Below are 18,516 nucleotides of genomic sequence, written 5' to 3' on the forward strand. Positions count from 1 at the left end.
TTTGGTGTGTAAATTCCACTAGCTACTTTCATTCTTCACACCAAATTTTCATTTCAATTTAATAATTGCTCATTCTTATATCACACATTTCTTTAAAGCCAGTTTAACTATATATACCAGTTATCTATTAAAAAAGACCGTTGGCTTTGGAATTCAATTTATTTCAATAATACGATGCACAAAATATTTCAGGGCCCTACTTAGACTGAAATCCTTGTGTGGGTGATGGCAGGAGGAAAAATTATGACAATTACAGGAATGATACATCAAAGAATAGTAATAGTTCATATAATTCCATATTAAATATAATGAAATTGTGATTTCTATACTCAGCTTTTCTTACGTTACCTTTTGGGAAACTGTTCTCAAAATGTGCATCTTTTCCATCTTGCTGCTTTACTCCCATCGATATCAAGCGTGAAAAAGGAATACAAGCTTAAGCACACTCCAAGTTGCGGTCCCCAGTCTTTGGGATGGTCCTAAGCTTTCCCAGTTTCTGTTCTTAAAAGTCTTGACCACTTGACTTAGGCGCCTAACAGTAAATAATTATAATTTTGAAGGCATAGGATTACTCATGAGTCCTATAAGACTAAAGGAGAAAGGTCTTTATTCAGGCAGTTTGGAGGAAAGATGCTTGTGCTGCAGGTCTATTGCACCAACAGCCCTTTTGAGAAGAGTGGACTGTGTGCTCCTAGTTCTGATGCCAGCTGACAGGATGATGTGTGGACATCTGCTCCACATCAAAACCTCTCATCGGTGTTTACCAAGGTGGTAAGATTTGAAAGCTCTCCTGAATAGGGCCTGGTGAGCAATGAATCGACTAGTTTCCTTTCTAGGGCCGTGTGAATATGAAACATAGAGAGTCCGCAGGTGCTGAAGCAGCAGCGAAGCACTAAAGGGCACATGGCGGCAGAGAGCAGAAGCCATGAGCTAGGAGAGACCGTGCATAAGCAGAGGACAGGAAACAGAGTTGAGCAGGAGACAGGGGGGAGGGGGAGTTGATCGGGAGTAGCAGGAGTAGAAGAAATGGCAACATAATCGAATCAAAATATTGGCAACAAACCTGAGGGGGTATCTTTGGGCATCAGCGGATGAAGAGGTGACAAGATATTCTAGAGTCACATTAATGCATGTGTTCACCCTTTAGTTCCTAAACCCCATTCTTCACAGGAAATGATCGCCTGTCTATAGTAAGGCTTTGGGTATTCATAAAGGTTTACTAACAAAGCTAACCTTAATATGTGTGCATGTCCCAGATTAAAGGGAATTAATCCAAAAGAACCGGCTGAATGTATAAGCTATTGGAGAACAAATGCATTGAGCAGTAATTGTTTCAGGGGATGGCTGATGATAAGACAATTTAGTAAATGGGTGCTTCTAAAGCATTGAAATGCCTATTCTTTTAAGTTAGAAATAGCCTTTATAGTATAAGTGACCAATTGTCATTCTTTTGTTTATCCTGGAATAATGCATTCTGAAAGATTTTGGATGAGCATTTTCATCAGACTGGCCGGGATTCCCAAAGTCCACTTTAACAGCAGAACTATTGTGTGTGTGAACAACAATATGAACGGACACATTTTATATTACCCTGGGTCTTTATACTTTGTACCATCTCTTTTTGGGAAGCCAAACTTACAGAAAATGAATCCTTGCATTTTCCTTAAATTCATGTTGTAAAATGTTGGCTGTTTTAATTACATTTAAACAATCAGTATTTGGGGTTTCTGCTATTATCTATAAAACATCAAGCCACGTTCTCTGAAACTATTTCAAAACACAATAAAGTATATAGAAATAAGCAAAGAGCAAAATACTTATTTTTCTAAAACATTTTCTAGATATTTTAATAAATCTTTGAAACCCAAATGTCATCAAGATATTGTTTTTTTCATGTTCTGCATGATACCCCAATGGAGAGCATGCAATGAAAAAAACCACCATAATTGAGTCAGGTTTTGCAAATAGGGACCGGCCCGCTAAGGACAGAGTAGAGCTGTCCCTTTGGGCGTCCAACACACGGGAGCAAGTAGGCTCTCAAAAAGCTACTGGTGGGTTTGAACCGAAGACTTTGTAGTTAGCAGCTCAAAGTGGACTCCACTGGCCACCAGGGTTTCTTGTGGACGCCTATAATAACAGCTTAGATGGGGTGATTACAGGACTGACCGGTAGTAAAGTGGCAAACGAATTATTTAAAACACTGTGCATCTATTTAGTAGGCGCTGGTTGTTAGGTGCCATGAACTGGTGCTGGCTACAGAACGAAAGCGGCCCAGTGCTGTGCCATCCTCACAATTGTCCTTAGGCTTGAGCCTGTTGCTTCAGCCACTGGATCAGTCAATCTCATTGAGGACCGTCCTCTGCTCACGGCTTCTCCACTATACCAAGCATGACGTCCTTCAGGGACTGGTCTCTCGATAACACGGTCAAAGTACAGGAGACCAAGTCTCACCATCCTTGCCTCTAAAGAGCCTTCTGGGTACATTGCAGTAGGTGACACTAAGTACATGGCACGCTAAGTACTACGTGGGGAAGCATCAAGATCCATAATCTCCATCCCCACGTGTGTTTTCATTGCCTTTGATAGGTGGGTAATCAATAACAGAAATATTCCATTAAAGGAGGCCTGGTGGCATCGTGGTTATTCGCAGAGCTGCTGCCTACAAGATGAGCAGTGTGAACCCACTGGCTGCGCAGAGGGGGAAAGATGAGGCTTTCTGTTCCCGGAGGGAGTCACAGCCTCAGAGCCGCAGAGGCGGCTGCCACGCTGGCAGTAAGGCCCAGGATTGCTTTCCATTGAACATCGTAAAGTAAAACTATGATCTAGAAATTTTAGGGGAAAAGGATCCTAGCCTACATTTGCCTGCACTGGCGATTTAGGATGGCACTTTCGGTCAGTGCCGACAGTGATGCTGTCCTTGGATCCGACGCTGGCTGAAGCAGAGGCTCCTGGGCAGTGAGTAAGAGCTCCGATGGATGCTAACCAAAAGGGAGGCACCTCCAACCCATTGGCTGCCCTCGCGAAAGAAATATGCCAGCAGTGCGCATCCCTGGGGCTCACAGCCTTAGCAACCCTATGGTTGAGACTCTCCTCTAGAGCCTCTCAGAGTGGGGATCGGCTTGATGGCAGTGGGTTTTGAATTTTGCAGGACTGCTGTGTCTTTTGGAGGCTTTAGGCATTGACTCTCTTAGGCCCCGAATCCCTCTTGCATAATATATATTGCATAAAACATAGATATATGTCTCCAAATGCACAAGCTAGCAATTTAAAAAATGCTGTTTTTTTAAATTGCAAAAGGTGTCTGATTCAAAAATGAATCCTTGATGGGCCAAAATCAATGGTACTATTCTGAGGTGTCATCCACCCTGAAAGGAGAAATAGAAAGAAGGACACAGAAGACCACCCCAAGCAGAAGCGTCTGCCTCGCTTGCTGCTGGAGAGCTTTGGTCTCGCGCGGGGCAGTGGCCTCTTACGTCAGGTACATGAAAGCTCTCCTTTGACACAAAAGTCAGCACAGAAAGATCAAGTTTGAGATTCTTCCCCCCCCCCCCAGAACCTTTCTGAGTTTTTCTGACAATTTTGACTTAGTATATTGTTATAATGTCAGCTTGTAACGATGGAAAAAAACCCCATGAATTTGAGCATAGCCCATTGCACGTTTCTTTATGCTAACGTTTCGTGGGTACATCACCGAGGCTTGTGTCCAGAAGAATCCTTAGCCTCAACAAGTGAGCAGTCGTTTAAGTGCTGCACATCAGCAGTAGGTAGACGGTTTGCTCCCTAAAGCAGACTCGAGACCTCTCCTTATTCAGCCCTCTCCCTAGGGCTTGGCCCACCCGGCTTAGGAAGCCGTTGCAGTGTACCTGGAAAAGCTGCGCTCATCTTTGTAATTCGCAAACCTCTACTTGGTGACATGATTCAGATGGGCTACCCTTACATTTTATTCCAATTCTGTGGCTTATTTAAATTCTGATAGCTTCTCACATCTCAATCTCAGCTACTTGTTTTCTTTCAGAAAGCTATGGTTTCTTTCTTCCAGTCCTAGTGTCTGTCTTAAAAAAAAAATTTTTTTTTTTGCTAACATAATCATTAATAGCCTTGTGCCTGGTCCTTTCCTTTCACGTGGATTGTAAGTTGAAATCAAATGGGAAAAAAACACAATAGCAACAACAACAACAAAAATGTCCTTTAGTCAGTCCTTAAGTACACATCTTCCTTTATTCGTAAACTGGCTCTGGCCCAAGGGATGTGGACAGACCACTCAGTGAGACAAGGACTGAAGCACCCCTACACATCTGTCAGCTCCTCGAAACCAGGCAGCTGCTCTGAGCAGAGCATTTGCTTCCTGCTAACAAGTGGCAGCTCTCAGAGCTGTCTTCCTATCTTTTTGGAGATCCTGCGAAGGACAGCCTGATCAACGCAATCTGAATGGCTTAGTGCCGCTGGTTGACACTTTGTGTTCTTGTATTACTTTCCATTTTTATCTACATAAACCCCGTGATAACGAATATCCAGTTGATCTTTTCATTCTGATAATAAAGTGATAATACGAAGATTTTATTATCCATTTCTGACATCCATCAGAGTGCATTTGCCAGGAACGTGCTTTCAGACCATCTCCTCCACCGCCTTCAAGGGAGATTCACTTTTTGCCTTGCATTTCCTTTCTCTCGCATTCTTCAGCACTACCCTGAGATGGAGTTGAACTTCAAACCTTGACACTTTGTTTCATTAGTGCCATTTGGATTTTCACTGCCTCTGATTTTTTGATAAACCTTTCTCTGTGTTGATTGGCTTGAAACCCAGGGCATCTAGAATACCTGCTTATTGAACAACCAAACAGTTTCATTCTTGTAGGGGAAAAAGACAAAAGAGAATAGGAGAGAGCCACATTGGAAATGGGGAAGCAGGAAGAGTCAGTCTGGGTAAAAGGGAGAAGGAGCAGGTGTGCCGCAGAATAGAGGAATGAGTAAAGCATCAGGAAATCTAAGGATGCAAGCAAGTAAACAAGCATTAGGAGCATGCATTTATTAAGACTCCATGTTTCATATGGCTGCGGAGACGGGCTCCTCCCTTCCAGCAGGCAAGGACAATATTCTCTACTAATGCCACTGTTGCGTTATTCCATGGTTTTTCAAACATGCTGGCAGCACCAGTTTTAACGTTATACCAAGAGAGCAAGAAGAAGAATTGGGACTGTCCAGCCATTCCTCTCACGCCACAGTCCAGCTTGCAGGAAGACTGCATTGACCACTGCAGGCCAGGGCCCAGAGTCAGCACACTAGGCTGGGCACTTCGGCAGACAAAAATAAATAAACGCACAATGAAGCCAAGAGCCTCTACAAACCCAACTACTTCCATATCTGAGGAAATTTTACAAGGGGGTGAAATGTACTTTTCCATTCTTGATTTCCGTAATTTCATTTTTAACTTGCTTAGTTGGTTGGAACTATGGACCAGACAAGTGACTATAAGACACTCTCCTTTTTATGCAACTAGTCCCCGTGCTGGTCACACAATATTTATCCAGTCTAACCTGACCCCTCTTGGTGATAACATATTATGAAATGATTATCTTTTGTTAGCATAGGCTTCTATCATGATTTTTTAAAATAGCCTATAATTTGGGCTTTCCCCCTTCATTTAGATCGTTTATCCTCTTCATCCCGCTTAAAGAATGTGCCTTTACCATTCTTTTGATATTCCGTTATGAGGTCTCCTTCACTATCCATGGATGAGATTGTCTGCCTTTGTCAAGTTTTACATAAAACTGTGGTATTCTCTCACGGCCAAGGACAGGATGGGACACAAGGTCATTCGATTGCCCCTTCATTCCCTTCCTGAGCAGAGCAAACTGGGAAACCAGCAACACATTTCATGTTGCAGAATTTGACCTTACCCTAATTCCATGTTGCAGTGTCCTGCCATCTCCTGACAATGACATAGGCAAATGGATGGCAAAGAACTGAATCCCGTATAGGTTCATGTGCAAAGACATTCCATTTGCATTTGAAAGATCAAGGTATGCTTGGACACTAAGACGGTTCTTTTTTAATAGAGATTTGGTTTTCTTCCAGTGTGCGCTGCCCACATGAAAATCAGCTTTTGATTTTTAAATGAAAATAGGCTCTCTTCCTCCATTTAAACACCTTGACAGCTTCCCTCACCAGTGGGGGACGATGGTGTCAGTGGGGAATCTGTGAGAAACCCCACTTTCTCCCAAAAGCTTGGACAGCATGCTCTGCCCTGACTTGTTCCAGGAGGATTCTTTTGCTGCATCTCTGTTGCTGGCCCAGGACACCGCTCCGGCTTTGAAGGTGCTCAGCCCGCCGTGCTCATCACCCATTCTTTGCCACCCAAATTTAACGAGCCCAGTACGAGCTAAATTTTCTTTTCCGAATCAAGTCATAACTGCTGTGAACTCTGGGAGAAACGGGAGAACTGGATGTGCCTGCGGGCCACGGCTGAGCATGTCTTAGAAAACCTGGAGATATTTAAATGGGGAGGCTGCCACTCAAGCCTAAAAACTTATAGAGAGTGCAGTCGCACGCCTCCGTGGAAGGTGTGTTTTTATGTGATAGCTTGTGTCTGTCCTGTGGTGGCGGCTTTTGCTGTTCCTGTTTTAAATCGCCCGGGGCATTTCATTTTAATCTTGCAATACAATTGCTAGCTTAGTTCTGGTGCCCCGTTTAGAGACAGCTGCGGTTTCCGGATCATGCGCTCATTTCCAGGCTCCGGACAAACCGACAGCCCATAGAGAATACGTTTCAGAAATCGGTCTTTCATCAAATTTCCAATTTATATGGGGATGCGGGTTCCATTTGTTTATGTATTTAACTGCCAGGAGAGAGCCCACAGGCGGACGTCTCTCCTCACATCAGGTCTGTGACTTCGAATACCTTCCTCGGACACGCTGACTCCTCTTGGCCCTTACACTTGACTGCGAACTCGGCCACTGGCAGGTTGCCTTTCTGCCCACGTCTCCCCACTGCGTCCTCAGATGAAACCAAAGCCAAAGGAAAGGCAACGGTTACCTGTTTGCAGTGACTGCTGGCAAGTTAGAGCTCGTGCAGTCCCGCCAAGGGTGCACCGAAAGCTCAGACTCGCGCATTGAGCTCACGTCCTTGAACGGTACCATGCGTTTCCCGGGAGGGGAAAATTCCCCCTCTCCGGCCAACCCTCTGGCCTCCAGAGAACAGGAAGAGCCCGTGTTTGGGATCAGAGCCGCCTGGTAAGGATCACATGAGGGAGAGTCTACCAAGGCGCGTGATGATGCTTTCATCTATCGCCATTGTTTCTTAGTTGCATTGGGTCAATTAAAAAGCCGCGTGTTGTCCTGTGCTTAACCTACAGCAAGTAAACGGAGTCTGTAAGGCAGAGACCTGGGAGGAACCAGATCCCCCCCACTAAGACTCAGGAGGAACCCAGAAAACCTGGCGCTGGCGTCTGCCTGGCTTGGAAGGGAGTCTTTGGGAGACGTCCCTGATCCAGCTCATGCATCGGAGCTGAACATACGTGTGGAGAGATGGGATGAGAGAGGAGAATGACACACACTTGGAAACTTTCACGGGGGTGGGACCTCTGAGAGACGATTTTCTGGAACTATTCTCTTTGAGACGATTTTTAATACCAGGCCTGTTGGTTATAGTCTACCAAGGTGGAAACTTGTTTGACCCTTGTATTTCATTAGCTAAGTGTTTTCATAAATTGTGATTCAGTAACCTTTCTATAGCTGTGGTGAGGCAGATCTGCTTTTATATTCTCTAAAAACGATTATTACACTAGTTTTAGATAAAGCTGAGTGGTAAGCAGCACAGTAGTCTAAAGAGTATGCATTTCATGAGAAAAAAGCTCCTTGGTTTTGACAATTTAAGATCACAAACCCTGTTCTTCACAGGATGACTTACGGACATTTGGAAACACAGCCAGCAGACTGGGAAGCAAACTCCGTTAACACTCAGCATTTCTCCAAGGATTGAAACATAAAATTGCAAGGAATATCACAAAGAGAGGTTAGGAACTTGTTCGATCCATTTTACTTAAATAGCTAACAATTTTGAGATCATTGGAAGGCCTTCCTGAGTGTGGTTCTGCAAAACCTGAAAAAGAAAAACTTCAACATGTATGTAAAGCCATAAAACGAGAGCATACTTTTAAGAGAAAGCTACAACCCACAATAAAGTCACAGTCCTCAAATCCTTTCAGATGACCGAGTTCAAATTCAAAAAGAATTCAGTCCATACATCTTTGTTTTTTTCTTCTTCCGACTCCTCATTTAGCATGCATATCACAGATTGGAAAGGTTTTGGTTATTTTTGTAGGTATGTGATTAGGATGTAAAAATTCATCATACAAATGCTCTTAATCAACATGGGAAGAACTTTAGCACAAACAACCTTCTGTGCATAAAACTTGGAGAAACAGACTTTCCTTGGTTGAATTTAGGATTTCATGGTAGCTCTCAGAGTGAGGCATTCAATACCTTTTATGCTATATTTGCGTTAGAGATGGAAACAAAATCAGACCCTACCCCCCCCCCCCCCCAAATGAGAAGGAAGTAAGACTCACAGTATTTTCTCCTGGCTATTCGGCCATAAAGAAACACCTGTAGTCCCAGATGTGGCCAACTATGAGCGGTACTGTCCACTCTGGATGGCTTATGATGCATTTGTACCTTCTGTCACAAAATGCAGGCCATTTCTTTCCCCAGTTAGAGACAGGAAGACAAGTCTTCCATTGGATAGATTTCAAATGAATTTTTACACCCAGATGATGGACTGGTATATTTCAAAAGTGAGTTCATGAGTTGGAAAAACTCAGTTTCCCTTCTCTCTCTTTTTCTTGACTAGCTGACATAATGGAGGAATAACATTTTAAAAATTTTGAATAGGCACTTACTGGAATTACAGTTAATCCTGATACAATCTAGATGGGGAAGAATAGATGAAAAATGAAAATTTATCCTTCAAGGTAATAGCTGCAGACATCCAATAAAATCACAGTCCACCCTTCCGGGGACAGACACATGCAAATATGGCCACTCCATATCAGTATTCTTTACAGACTTCTAGAACCCAGATTTATTGTTACAAAAAGTTCACCGTTGGAAGCAAAATAGAAAGTTTAAAAAAAAATGGCCAATTCAAACAAAGCTACATGGTGACAAATCTAAGTGGATTAGAGAGTTGCTAACTGTCAAAGATGCTTGTCTTAGATTGGCTGCCACTTGCTCCCCATGTGTGAAAGAACATAGTATGGCTTTCAATGTAATTAAAAAGTGCTCCGTCACAATGGGGTACAGTGCAAACCCAGCTAGGCACAGACATCTTGGACCTCCAAAATCAAATATCCCACAAAGGCCAACAGAATCGCAAGTGGTGAAATGGACAAGAAGTTAAAATGGTTTTCACTTCATCGTAATGTGTTCTTTTTTTTTCCTTTTTCTTTCCCCCCTCTCTCTCTTAGGCACAGAAAAGTCAACAGTCAGATGTCGGTATTCTTTACCGTCATAAATGGAGGAGGACAGGAATGCTTACTTTCCAAGCCCTGCGGGGTCAAGAGTGCTGCCATTCTTCAGCGTACACAAGCCTGGCCCTCTCTCCGAAGCTCAACATGTTATCTCTGCGTGCTCAGTGTCAAGGCCGACAACACTGCCCATGTCCTTCTTTTACACTTCAGATCAAAGCGAGTGCTGGACAGATGGAATGTCTAGTCTGGACAACACAGCCTGCGATGACGAGGGTCATTTTAAAAGACTATGTGGGGACCTTGCATGTTTATTTTGCAGACATATATTTGTTGGTGTTTGTCTTGGTATTTAATGCCTTTGGGGAGCTTGAAAAATACAGACCTAGATTCTGTTTCCATATAGCTGAGTTTGTCATGTGTCGTCAACCGCATCAGAAAAGTGGTCGCAAACAGCCAAGGACCAGCACCTACACAACTCTTCCCACAGAATGCTTTGCTGTTGGAAAATCCCCAGTACTGTTTCTCCTCGGGCTTGCAGCTAGCCCCTCAGCTGAAAATAGGTGACTTATTTTGAGTGACATGCAGTAATCTACGGTTGCCGCGAGAGGGCACTCTAACAGAACAATATCCCAGAACACTCCCATAAGAATTTTACCTAATTTAACTAACATTACTTTAATGTCATTATATGCAGTATTACATCAGTGGCATGATATATATTTTATGAGCTATCATTCTGCCCAGAATAATTTGAAAATGTACGTGGAGTTTCCACAAATGCTTTACCTTATAATATTTTACTACTTTTAAAAATTTTAATCATTTTACTACTTTTTAAAAAATATATAAACCTAAATAGTTTAGCCTTTTATTTTGTCTATTTTTTGTGCCCTAGCACTATCAGAAGATACAGTAAAACCTCATTAATTTGGACCCCTCTCTTTGAAGTTAGTGATAAAAATAAAATTTTGGGGGGCAGAAATTAATTCTTTATTTTGAGGTGCAATCTGTGGAAAGAAATATGAAACACAGAGAAATGATTCGAAAGTACATCAGGAAGAAACTGATTTCATGAACTTTACTATACACTAATTACATGGATGCATTACTAAAGCAGTGTGCTACTTGTGGATAATTCTTAGCTACCCAGTAAAGTCAATCTAATCAGACCGTCACTGGACAAGATTTTTTTCAGCTATAAATTCATATTACTTAATAGAATGGGGAATATACATTAAAATTATTTTTCTTTCATCCCGTTTTTGTAGCCTATGATTCAGATTTTTAAAATTCAGCCCAGCTTTCCGACACAATCCATCCAGATTCGTGAGGTTTTACTGTAGTGTGCTCTTTCTTACCGCTACAGTCAAGCAGGAAAGCATTATCTTTCTGTAGAAGAGCCTGCGCTTTCAGTGTTCTCGTGGCTGTTTGCGAAGGGCCGCAGACTTTGGGCATTGAAGGGTTGTAGATTGCCTTTCAGATAGCAAAATATCACCACACAGTGTTTTCAAACAGAAAAGATGTGACACCACGTCGGGCACCATTCAAAAGAGAGAGCCCACAGGAAAGAATTAAGAGCCAACTGTTGCCCTCAAGAGTGAAGTTGAACTTTGATATTGCTGCATCCGGCACATAAAAGAACGCAGCTGTTCATTTCTCTGCAAAGATGGAATCTGTAACCACTCAGAATGTCAGCCAGGGTAACAACAGAGAAATTTCCGTTTCAGACACCTGGAGCCGGATCCTTTATATTTTCATTAACATCGCAGGGAGTGGATACGGGCTTCTCTTTTAAGAACCCTCAGTGGTAGGAATCACAAAACAGGAATGTATGTTTAAAGGAATAAAAGCAATAAAAAAAGATGCCAAAGGAACCTAACATACTTCCAATGATGGAAAGACCATTAAGGGTTTTGACTTCCCATGGCAAACAGGCTACTTGATAAATGTTTGCAGGCAAAACAGAACACAAAGTGACTCGTGTTAGTCCCGTGAGGGAAGGTAAGTTGTTACCTAGGTTGACCGTCAGTTTCACACGCCCTGCATCCAACTCCAGGCGGAGGGTGTCTGCAGAGTCTCTGGAGGTGGTGGCCATGAGAATGCCGTAAGCACGCTGGGATCGGAACCGCAAGGACACGTCCTCGGCCTCTGTGTGCATCACCACCGGAAGCTGGATTTTCATAAACATACTCCCGTCATAGCTCAAAATCGTTGCCTCTGTAGATAGAACATACATGGAGGAGGTCTTGGTCACTGAGAGAATTTATACTTTCAGAAAAAAAAATCCAAAAGGTGGTATAGTACCGGCTTCCAGTTAGAAAAAACCCAAAGCAAACTCACTGCCACCGAGTCAATGCTGACTCCCAGCGAGAGTAGAAAGCCAAGCCTTTCTCCTCTGCAGCTGCTGGTGGTTCGAACTGCTGACCACGCGGATTGCGGCCCAATGAGTAACCATTACACCATCTGGTTCCTCCTAGTTAGAACATAGGGCTACAAATCAGCTCTTCTTCTTCAAACAGAACACTCATTATTTTAAGCTGTAAAGTCACCCAAGATTTCCTCGTTAAAGTATCTGCTGAAACCTGGTGGCCCCATAACAGAGCTTTCCTTGTCACTCCCTACCCTAACACTCATCCCATTTGTCTTGGGAGCTTAGGTATGTGTCTCCATCAGCAAGCACATTCTCCTAGGCAGCCATATTGTTGAGGCTGAGCTGAAGCCCTGGTGGTCTCGGATACTTAGGAACGTCTAGCTCATAGACCAGCCGCATTGAAAATGATCGAGTCTTGCCTGCTTTCCATTCTAAGTTGGAATGACAAAACCTGAAGAGCCACAAGGTCTTGATCCTAAAATGCCATGATTCTGACTGATGTTACTATGATAACTTCATTTTTCAAAGTCTCTGTGCTGGTAGGAAATAGCATTTAAATCTAAGAATCAGCCCAATACTTTCCCAAAAAGGGTGCAGTTCAGGGGAAGAAAAAAATGGAGAAGAAACGTGGTATTGATAATCAATAAATAATATTTCTTTTTTTATATAAGTAATTTTATTGGGGCTCATACAACTCTTATCACAATTCATACATACATCAATTGAATAAAGCACCCTTATACATTCGTTCCCCTCATCATTCTCAAAATTCGCCTTCCATTTTCCTTTTTTCCTCCCCCTCCCTCCCCGCTCCCCCATCCTTCATGGACCTTTAATAATTTATAAATTATTATTTTATCTCACTGCCCGGCAACTCCCTTCACCCACTTTCCTGTTGCCCATGCTCCAGAGAAGAGGTTATATGTAGATCCCCGTGAGCGATTCCCCCTTTCTACACCCTCTTCCCTCCCAGTATCGCCACTCTCACTGTTGGTCCTGAGGGATTCATCTGTCCTAGATTCCCTGTGTTTCCAGATCCCAACTGTACCACTGTGCATCCTCTGGTCTAACCAGGTTTGCAAGGTAGAATTGGGATCATGATAATTGGGGGGGGTGGGGGAGGAAGCATTTAAGAACTAGCGAAAGGTTTTGAATTTCATTATTGCTACACTGAACCCTGAGTGACTCACCTCCTCCCCACTACCTCTCTGCAATGGATGTCCAGTTGTCTACAGATGGGCATTGGGTCCCCACCATGCACTCCCCTCATTCACGATATGATTTCCCCCCTGCCTTTGTTGCTTGAAACCCGGTCCCCTCGGCCCTTCATGATCACACATGTTGGTGTGCTGCATCCATGTGGGCTTTGTTGCTTCTGGGATAGATGGCCGCTTGTTCACCTTCAAGCCTTTAAGTCCCCAGATGCCAGGCACCATCAGCCTTCTTCACCACACTTATGCACACATTTGTCTTCAGCATTTATTTGGGGAAGGTGATCACACAATGATGGTTTTTGTTCTTTGGTGTCTGCTAGCTGATCCCTTCAACATCTCGTGTTCACTTAGGCTTGTGTGCATCTTCTCTGTGTGCTTTGTTTCTTCTGAACTAGATGGCCGCTTGTTTGCCTTCAAGCCTTTAAGACCCCAACGCTATAACTTTTTGATAGCCGGGCACCATCAGCTTTCTTCACCACATTTGCTTAAGCACACATCTGTCTTCAGCGATCATGTCGGGAAGGTGGGTATCATGGAATGACTGTTTAGCTGAGCAAGGTGCTATTGTACAATAAATAATATTTCTAATCTATAATATTTTTGCTAAGACACAAATGATAACTTCCTATAAATATTCATTTATAGGTCAGGGGTACCTTGAAACATTATCTGTAAGCACAGCCACAACATCCTTTAAAGAGTATGCTGGACATCACAAATCTAATAGCAATACAACTTTTTGAATAAGGCTGCGGCGGAAATGAACATTATGTGGTTGAGTGCTATTAAGCCAAAGTGGCTTTCTTTAATAATGCAGTTGCTTAACTTTGCATTCAACACTCAGGGAATGAACCGCTAAAAAATGTTGATCATAAACCAACTGCCCCAAGAGTTAGCACTCCTTAGTGTGACACACCGCACGGTGGCTGAACATGGCAAAACAGGCGTCATGCTGCTTTCTCAATGGTTTTGATAACTCAGAATGCGATTTCATAAAAAGAAAAACTTCCTGAAATGAAAAAGTAGATCATTCTCCCTGTTGGTCAGGGTACACGGCACAGCACAGCAACGACATTTACTGATACAAATGTGCTCATTCTTCAGGCTCTAGCCCGGACTGGTGGTCTTGCAAGTTTATATTTCAGGACGTCCAGTATTGTTTCTAATAAACCTTAGTCATTTTGGGTGGTCACTCTGGAACTCAATGCATAGCTAAGCCACTAAGAGCTGAGCAGCCCGCATTTTCCTCCTTAGCTCTCTTCTTTGTTCCTTTGACTCTTAGTCACCTAAGGGCGTTTGGTTACTCTACTGTTTATTAACCTCCCTCACCACTCGCCAAGCTCCATCCATTATCCAGGGTCTCTTTGACATCCCCAAGTGGAATACCATATGCACCTTACTAAGCTTGACTCGATGCCCCTGAGAACACTTAAAACAATGTCTGCTCTCTTTATACAAACCCATAAGGCTCTGGTCTCAGCCTTTCGTATGCCCCACCCACACAGTTCGTCACACCCATGCGGCCTGCCTCACCCTCATTTAGTCACACTTTTGTCTTAAAAGATTCAACTTTTGCTCAGTTCCTTCACAATTCAGTTGTTCGCCTCCTGTTACCCAACAGTGATGTCATTAGGGGGCTCCAGAGTGGGGTGGACCTCACTGGATGCCATGATCAGAGGGGGTGACCTCAAAATGATCATCTATAAAACTTGCCTGCAGTTTTCCCACAGATACTGGTTATTATTTTAAAACACTCCTCATAGGCAGGCAAAAGCTGGATGGGGGGGTAAGGGAAATCCAGGAAGAAGGGCTGCCTGTGAGTAATGGTGTTCCCAAAGAATATTGGTAGATGAAGGTCAGAAGGACGAAATACGGGTTGCAGGAAGTAGAGCCAGAATGTTCCTGAGAAGTGGGAAGGGTGAGACTTCATTCTTGTGGACGACGGGCATGCTATCAGGAGGGAGCAGCCCCTGGATGAGGACACCCTGCTTGGTAAAGCAGAGGCTCTAGGGAAATGAGAAGGCCCTCGTGGGGATGAAGGGAGCCAGCGCCTGGCCGTGATGGGTTGGAGCACAGCAACACTTCTGAGGATGGCACAAGAGGGTTCTGGTCCATTGTGACGAACTAGATGGTACCTAACCACAAAAAAACATTTTCCATAAACTCAGTTTATATAGTTGAATATGCCTACAAAACTAAAACGCTGTGCTAATTTACTCTTTGAGTCTACAAATGCACTTCATTTTCAGCCAATATTACTTAATTACAATGATGCTTGGAATCTCATAGCGTCATCTCCACGCCTTATCATATTTTGAAAGTGTAACTTTTATTTTCCTAGTTCTTTACGTTACTACCATTGCCATTACATGAGTGATACTTGAAAATTATGATATATGAGTCACAATAATTTAAAAAATTGCTCAGGGTTCTCTGTGGTCTGCTCCATTGTTGTGCCCGAGTGGCCGTTCCTGGGTGACGCCAACCCCAGTGACGTCACTGGCTCGAAGCACTACTCTAAGTGTCCTTTGCCCTGTCCAGTCACTATATCTATGTGCGGCTGTATTTGCTTGAAGGTGCCCCCCCTTTTCTGGTACAATACTGCTCATGTCCCCTCTTAGACTACAGGTGCTCCGAGGACGGAAGCCTGTATGTCCCTCCTGCTCATTCTCTGTCAGCTGTGACAGGGCGCAGGGGAGGAGTCACAGTCAATATTCAGGAACTAGGGATTGTCTTGGATGCTGAACATCTATGAGTCTATTTTCATGTGAATGCTACTTTGAAAAGGTGTTCACCAAAGAAATCAATGATTTAGTTTACGTATTGTAAGTGGAGTCTACTTTCTTTAAAATGTTTCAATAACATATTTATTATGAAATCAACTTTTGATGGACTTGAGTGTGCCGCAGACGATAGACTGGGGAGGGGCCCCTGTATCAAACATGGGTCAAATTGCAAACATGTTTCTACATGCGGAGAAAGTATTATCAAATATGAGCCTTCTGAAACGCAGCGGTTCTGCATTGTACCATATACCGCGCTCTCTTACCGAATCAACCAAACAAACTCGTTGGTGCAGTCATTGCTTCCGCCCTTATTAGGTGGAGGTTTTGTAAGGGCAGGTGTTTTATCATTTTTTCCCTCTCTCTCAATAATGAGTCTCAACAACTTAGAAGGGGGTTTGACATGTAAAACACAGTCAATAAATATTTGTTAATGAATGAGAGATGATTAATGTTTAATCCCAGGGGCTATTTTTAAATCGAGTCATGTTTAATAGAACTAATTCCTTTTGTTAAAATGTATAAATAAAATATGTTCAGCAAATGTGATTCTCCCTTACCAAGAAATTGGCTTATGTCTGAAAAAGAATATTAAATGTTCTTCTGCTCAAAATATGAAAACACTTGAATACTCTTTTGATGTTTTACAGACATAACATTAACACAGATTAAAGAGTAAAATACTTAACTGAGTATAATGTTTAAGTAATGGTTTTATTATATAGCTGCATTTTAGGTTGATTGAGAAATTTCAGATTGGTCAGTTTTCCATTATTTCATTTTTATGTATAAAAATGTGTCCTGCCATGTTCCAAGAACATGTTTATCTTCCCACCATTGGAACAACTTGAAGTCTCCTGTTGATTAGAATTGTCTGACCCATGGAAGTTGGATAGAATTTTTCCTGATTCTCCTTGGAGACTGGACAGCATGTTTCCTGTCGGTTCTTCTTGTCTTACATCGCAGGTCTGAGGTTGGGGTGTGGGCAAGGAGGATGATGTCATCCCCTACCCCCTATGATGCTGTTGGATACCACCTTTGGTTTAATTTTCCAAATATAAGAACATGACAAAGAAAATGCTTTCACAAAATATTTCCATAGCTCCCCCAAATCTAAATCACCATTGTGGAAAATTATCCAGGTAAGTCTTTTATCCACTACCTCAGCACCACGTAGCACGATCTCAGACAAGGGGTACTAAGAGCAAATGTATATCATGGGTCCTAAATAAAGAATAATCAAGGTTAAGAAGACCTAGTTCCTATGCGTGTGCTGGAAAACAATGGGTGGCATGTGCAAATTTCCCTAGAATGTCTTATGTTCTGGAAATACTGACTCACCGTGGATTCTGGTAACAATAGGATCCCATGGACAGAAATAGGACCTCAAACATGGTGTTATCAATACTCATCAATTGAAGGACACAGTGGCAGAGATCCTGCTCTGGTTCTTGGTTCCTTTGTTGTAACCCCTTCATGTGGATCTGGCTGTGTGTGTGTGTGTGCTTCAGCCAGGTAAGAGGGTTCCCTAAGAAAGATAGTATTCTGAAGTTTAGAGGGGAAATCTTAGTAGGAGCTGCTCAGTAAATAATTAAATATGATTATAAAGTTACAGTACACTACAGGGGAAAATGTTTCTGGCATAATCAAAATCATAAGTTTGTCTTTACTCTTTCTTTTCCCAAACTTTAGCCAATTAAAATTCATACGGGTAAAGCAGCAAATACATAGAGTTTAAAAGCCCCTTTTGATTATTCACTTTATTTGGGATCAGACAAGTAAAAGAGCTACATTATTAAATTCACCCTGTAAAAACAGGATCTGTTAGTCAATAATCAGAATTTTTAAAAGTCATTTCATATTTTTCATGGAGAGTAGTTTAATTTGAGTTAAACACTCGCGTTCAGCATTTGGAAGTAAAGCATTCATCTGGCAGCTTGGATGAATGACAGCAGGCTATATTTGTATGAAATGCACTTCAAAGTAGAAGACTATGTAAGATCTCTGAACATCAACATTCTCCCAAAAGCTGGAGGAATGAGAAAATAGAGTGAAGTAGAAAAACGTGAGTGCCTCTCAGTGCCGTGCTAGATGCTTGTCTCTGTGAAATAAACTTCTTCATAAGCTTCCGATGGAAGCAGAAATGATTCCTCCTAATTAGAGTTAATGTTTAATTAAACAAGAAATGGGAAATGTATCAAGTGTTGTCTGGCGTAGCCTAATAAATGGGAAACGACCCTCTGACATTTGAAGGTTATGTTATTTGACACACCCTTTAGCAGTAGCAAACTTATTTTATCATCGAGAGGCCACAGAGTCCCATAAAAGGCTAACCACAGTACTCTCCTTCCCGCTGGGGAAGGATAAACCATTTTAGCTGTGTCTTCTGTGCCTTCTTTCCCATGCCATTGAGTTTGATGGACCTGCTGTTTGCATTAGTCCTTGGTGCAGCCCAAAGTGCCCACGTGGGCTCACTTCTGCCTGAAGGCAGTCGCGTACTGTGATCAACCAGGAAAGCCAGAGAAAGAGCCAGATTATACTGCTCGGACATCTGTTAGTGTTTGTACACACAAGTGAAAAGTGAAAAGACGCCACAGTCTCACAACCCCAAATAAGTTCCATCTAAGTGTCTGCAAATTCTCTGTCTCACATTGAAGACAAAAATTCAGGAGGTAAGGTG

The 18,516-nt window shown here is 42.6% G+C and overlaps 1 protein-coding gene across 18 annotated transcripts in view; it reads right to left on the minus strand.

Annotated features, from left to right (window-relative positions):
• Nucleotides 1-18,516, minus strand: part of NRXN1 (neurexin 1) — a 1,245,618-nt gene that overhangs the window by 685,548 nt on the left and 541,554 nt on the right. For 11 of the 18 annotated variants that reach the window (XM_075535215.1, XM_075535222.1, XM_075535218.1 and 8 more), the window contains 2 exons: nucleotides 11,482-11,685; nucleotides 8,899-8,925 (listed from right to left, as the gene is read on the minus strand). In XM_075535215.1, coding sequence (XP_075391330.1) covers nucleotides 8,899-8,925; nucleotides 11,482-11,685 — 231 coding nt within the window. The remainder of the gene's footprint in view (nucleotides 1-8,898; nucleotides 8,926-11,481; nucleotides 11,686-18,516) is intronic. The other 7 variants (XM_075535230.1, XM_075535229.1, XM_075535227.1 and 4 more) reach the window with 1 other exon arrangement.

Source organism: Tenrec ecaudatus, chromosome 17 (genome assembly GCF_050624435.1).
Source record: "Tenrec ecaudatus isolate mTenEca1 chromosome 17, mTenEca1.hap1, whole genome shotgun sequence".
NCBI lineage: Eukaryota > Metazoa > Chordata > Mammalia > Afrosoricida > Tenrecidae > Tenrec > Tenrec ecaudatus.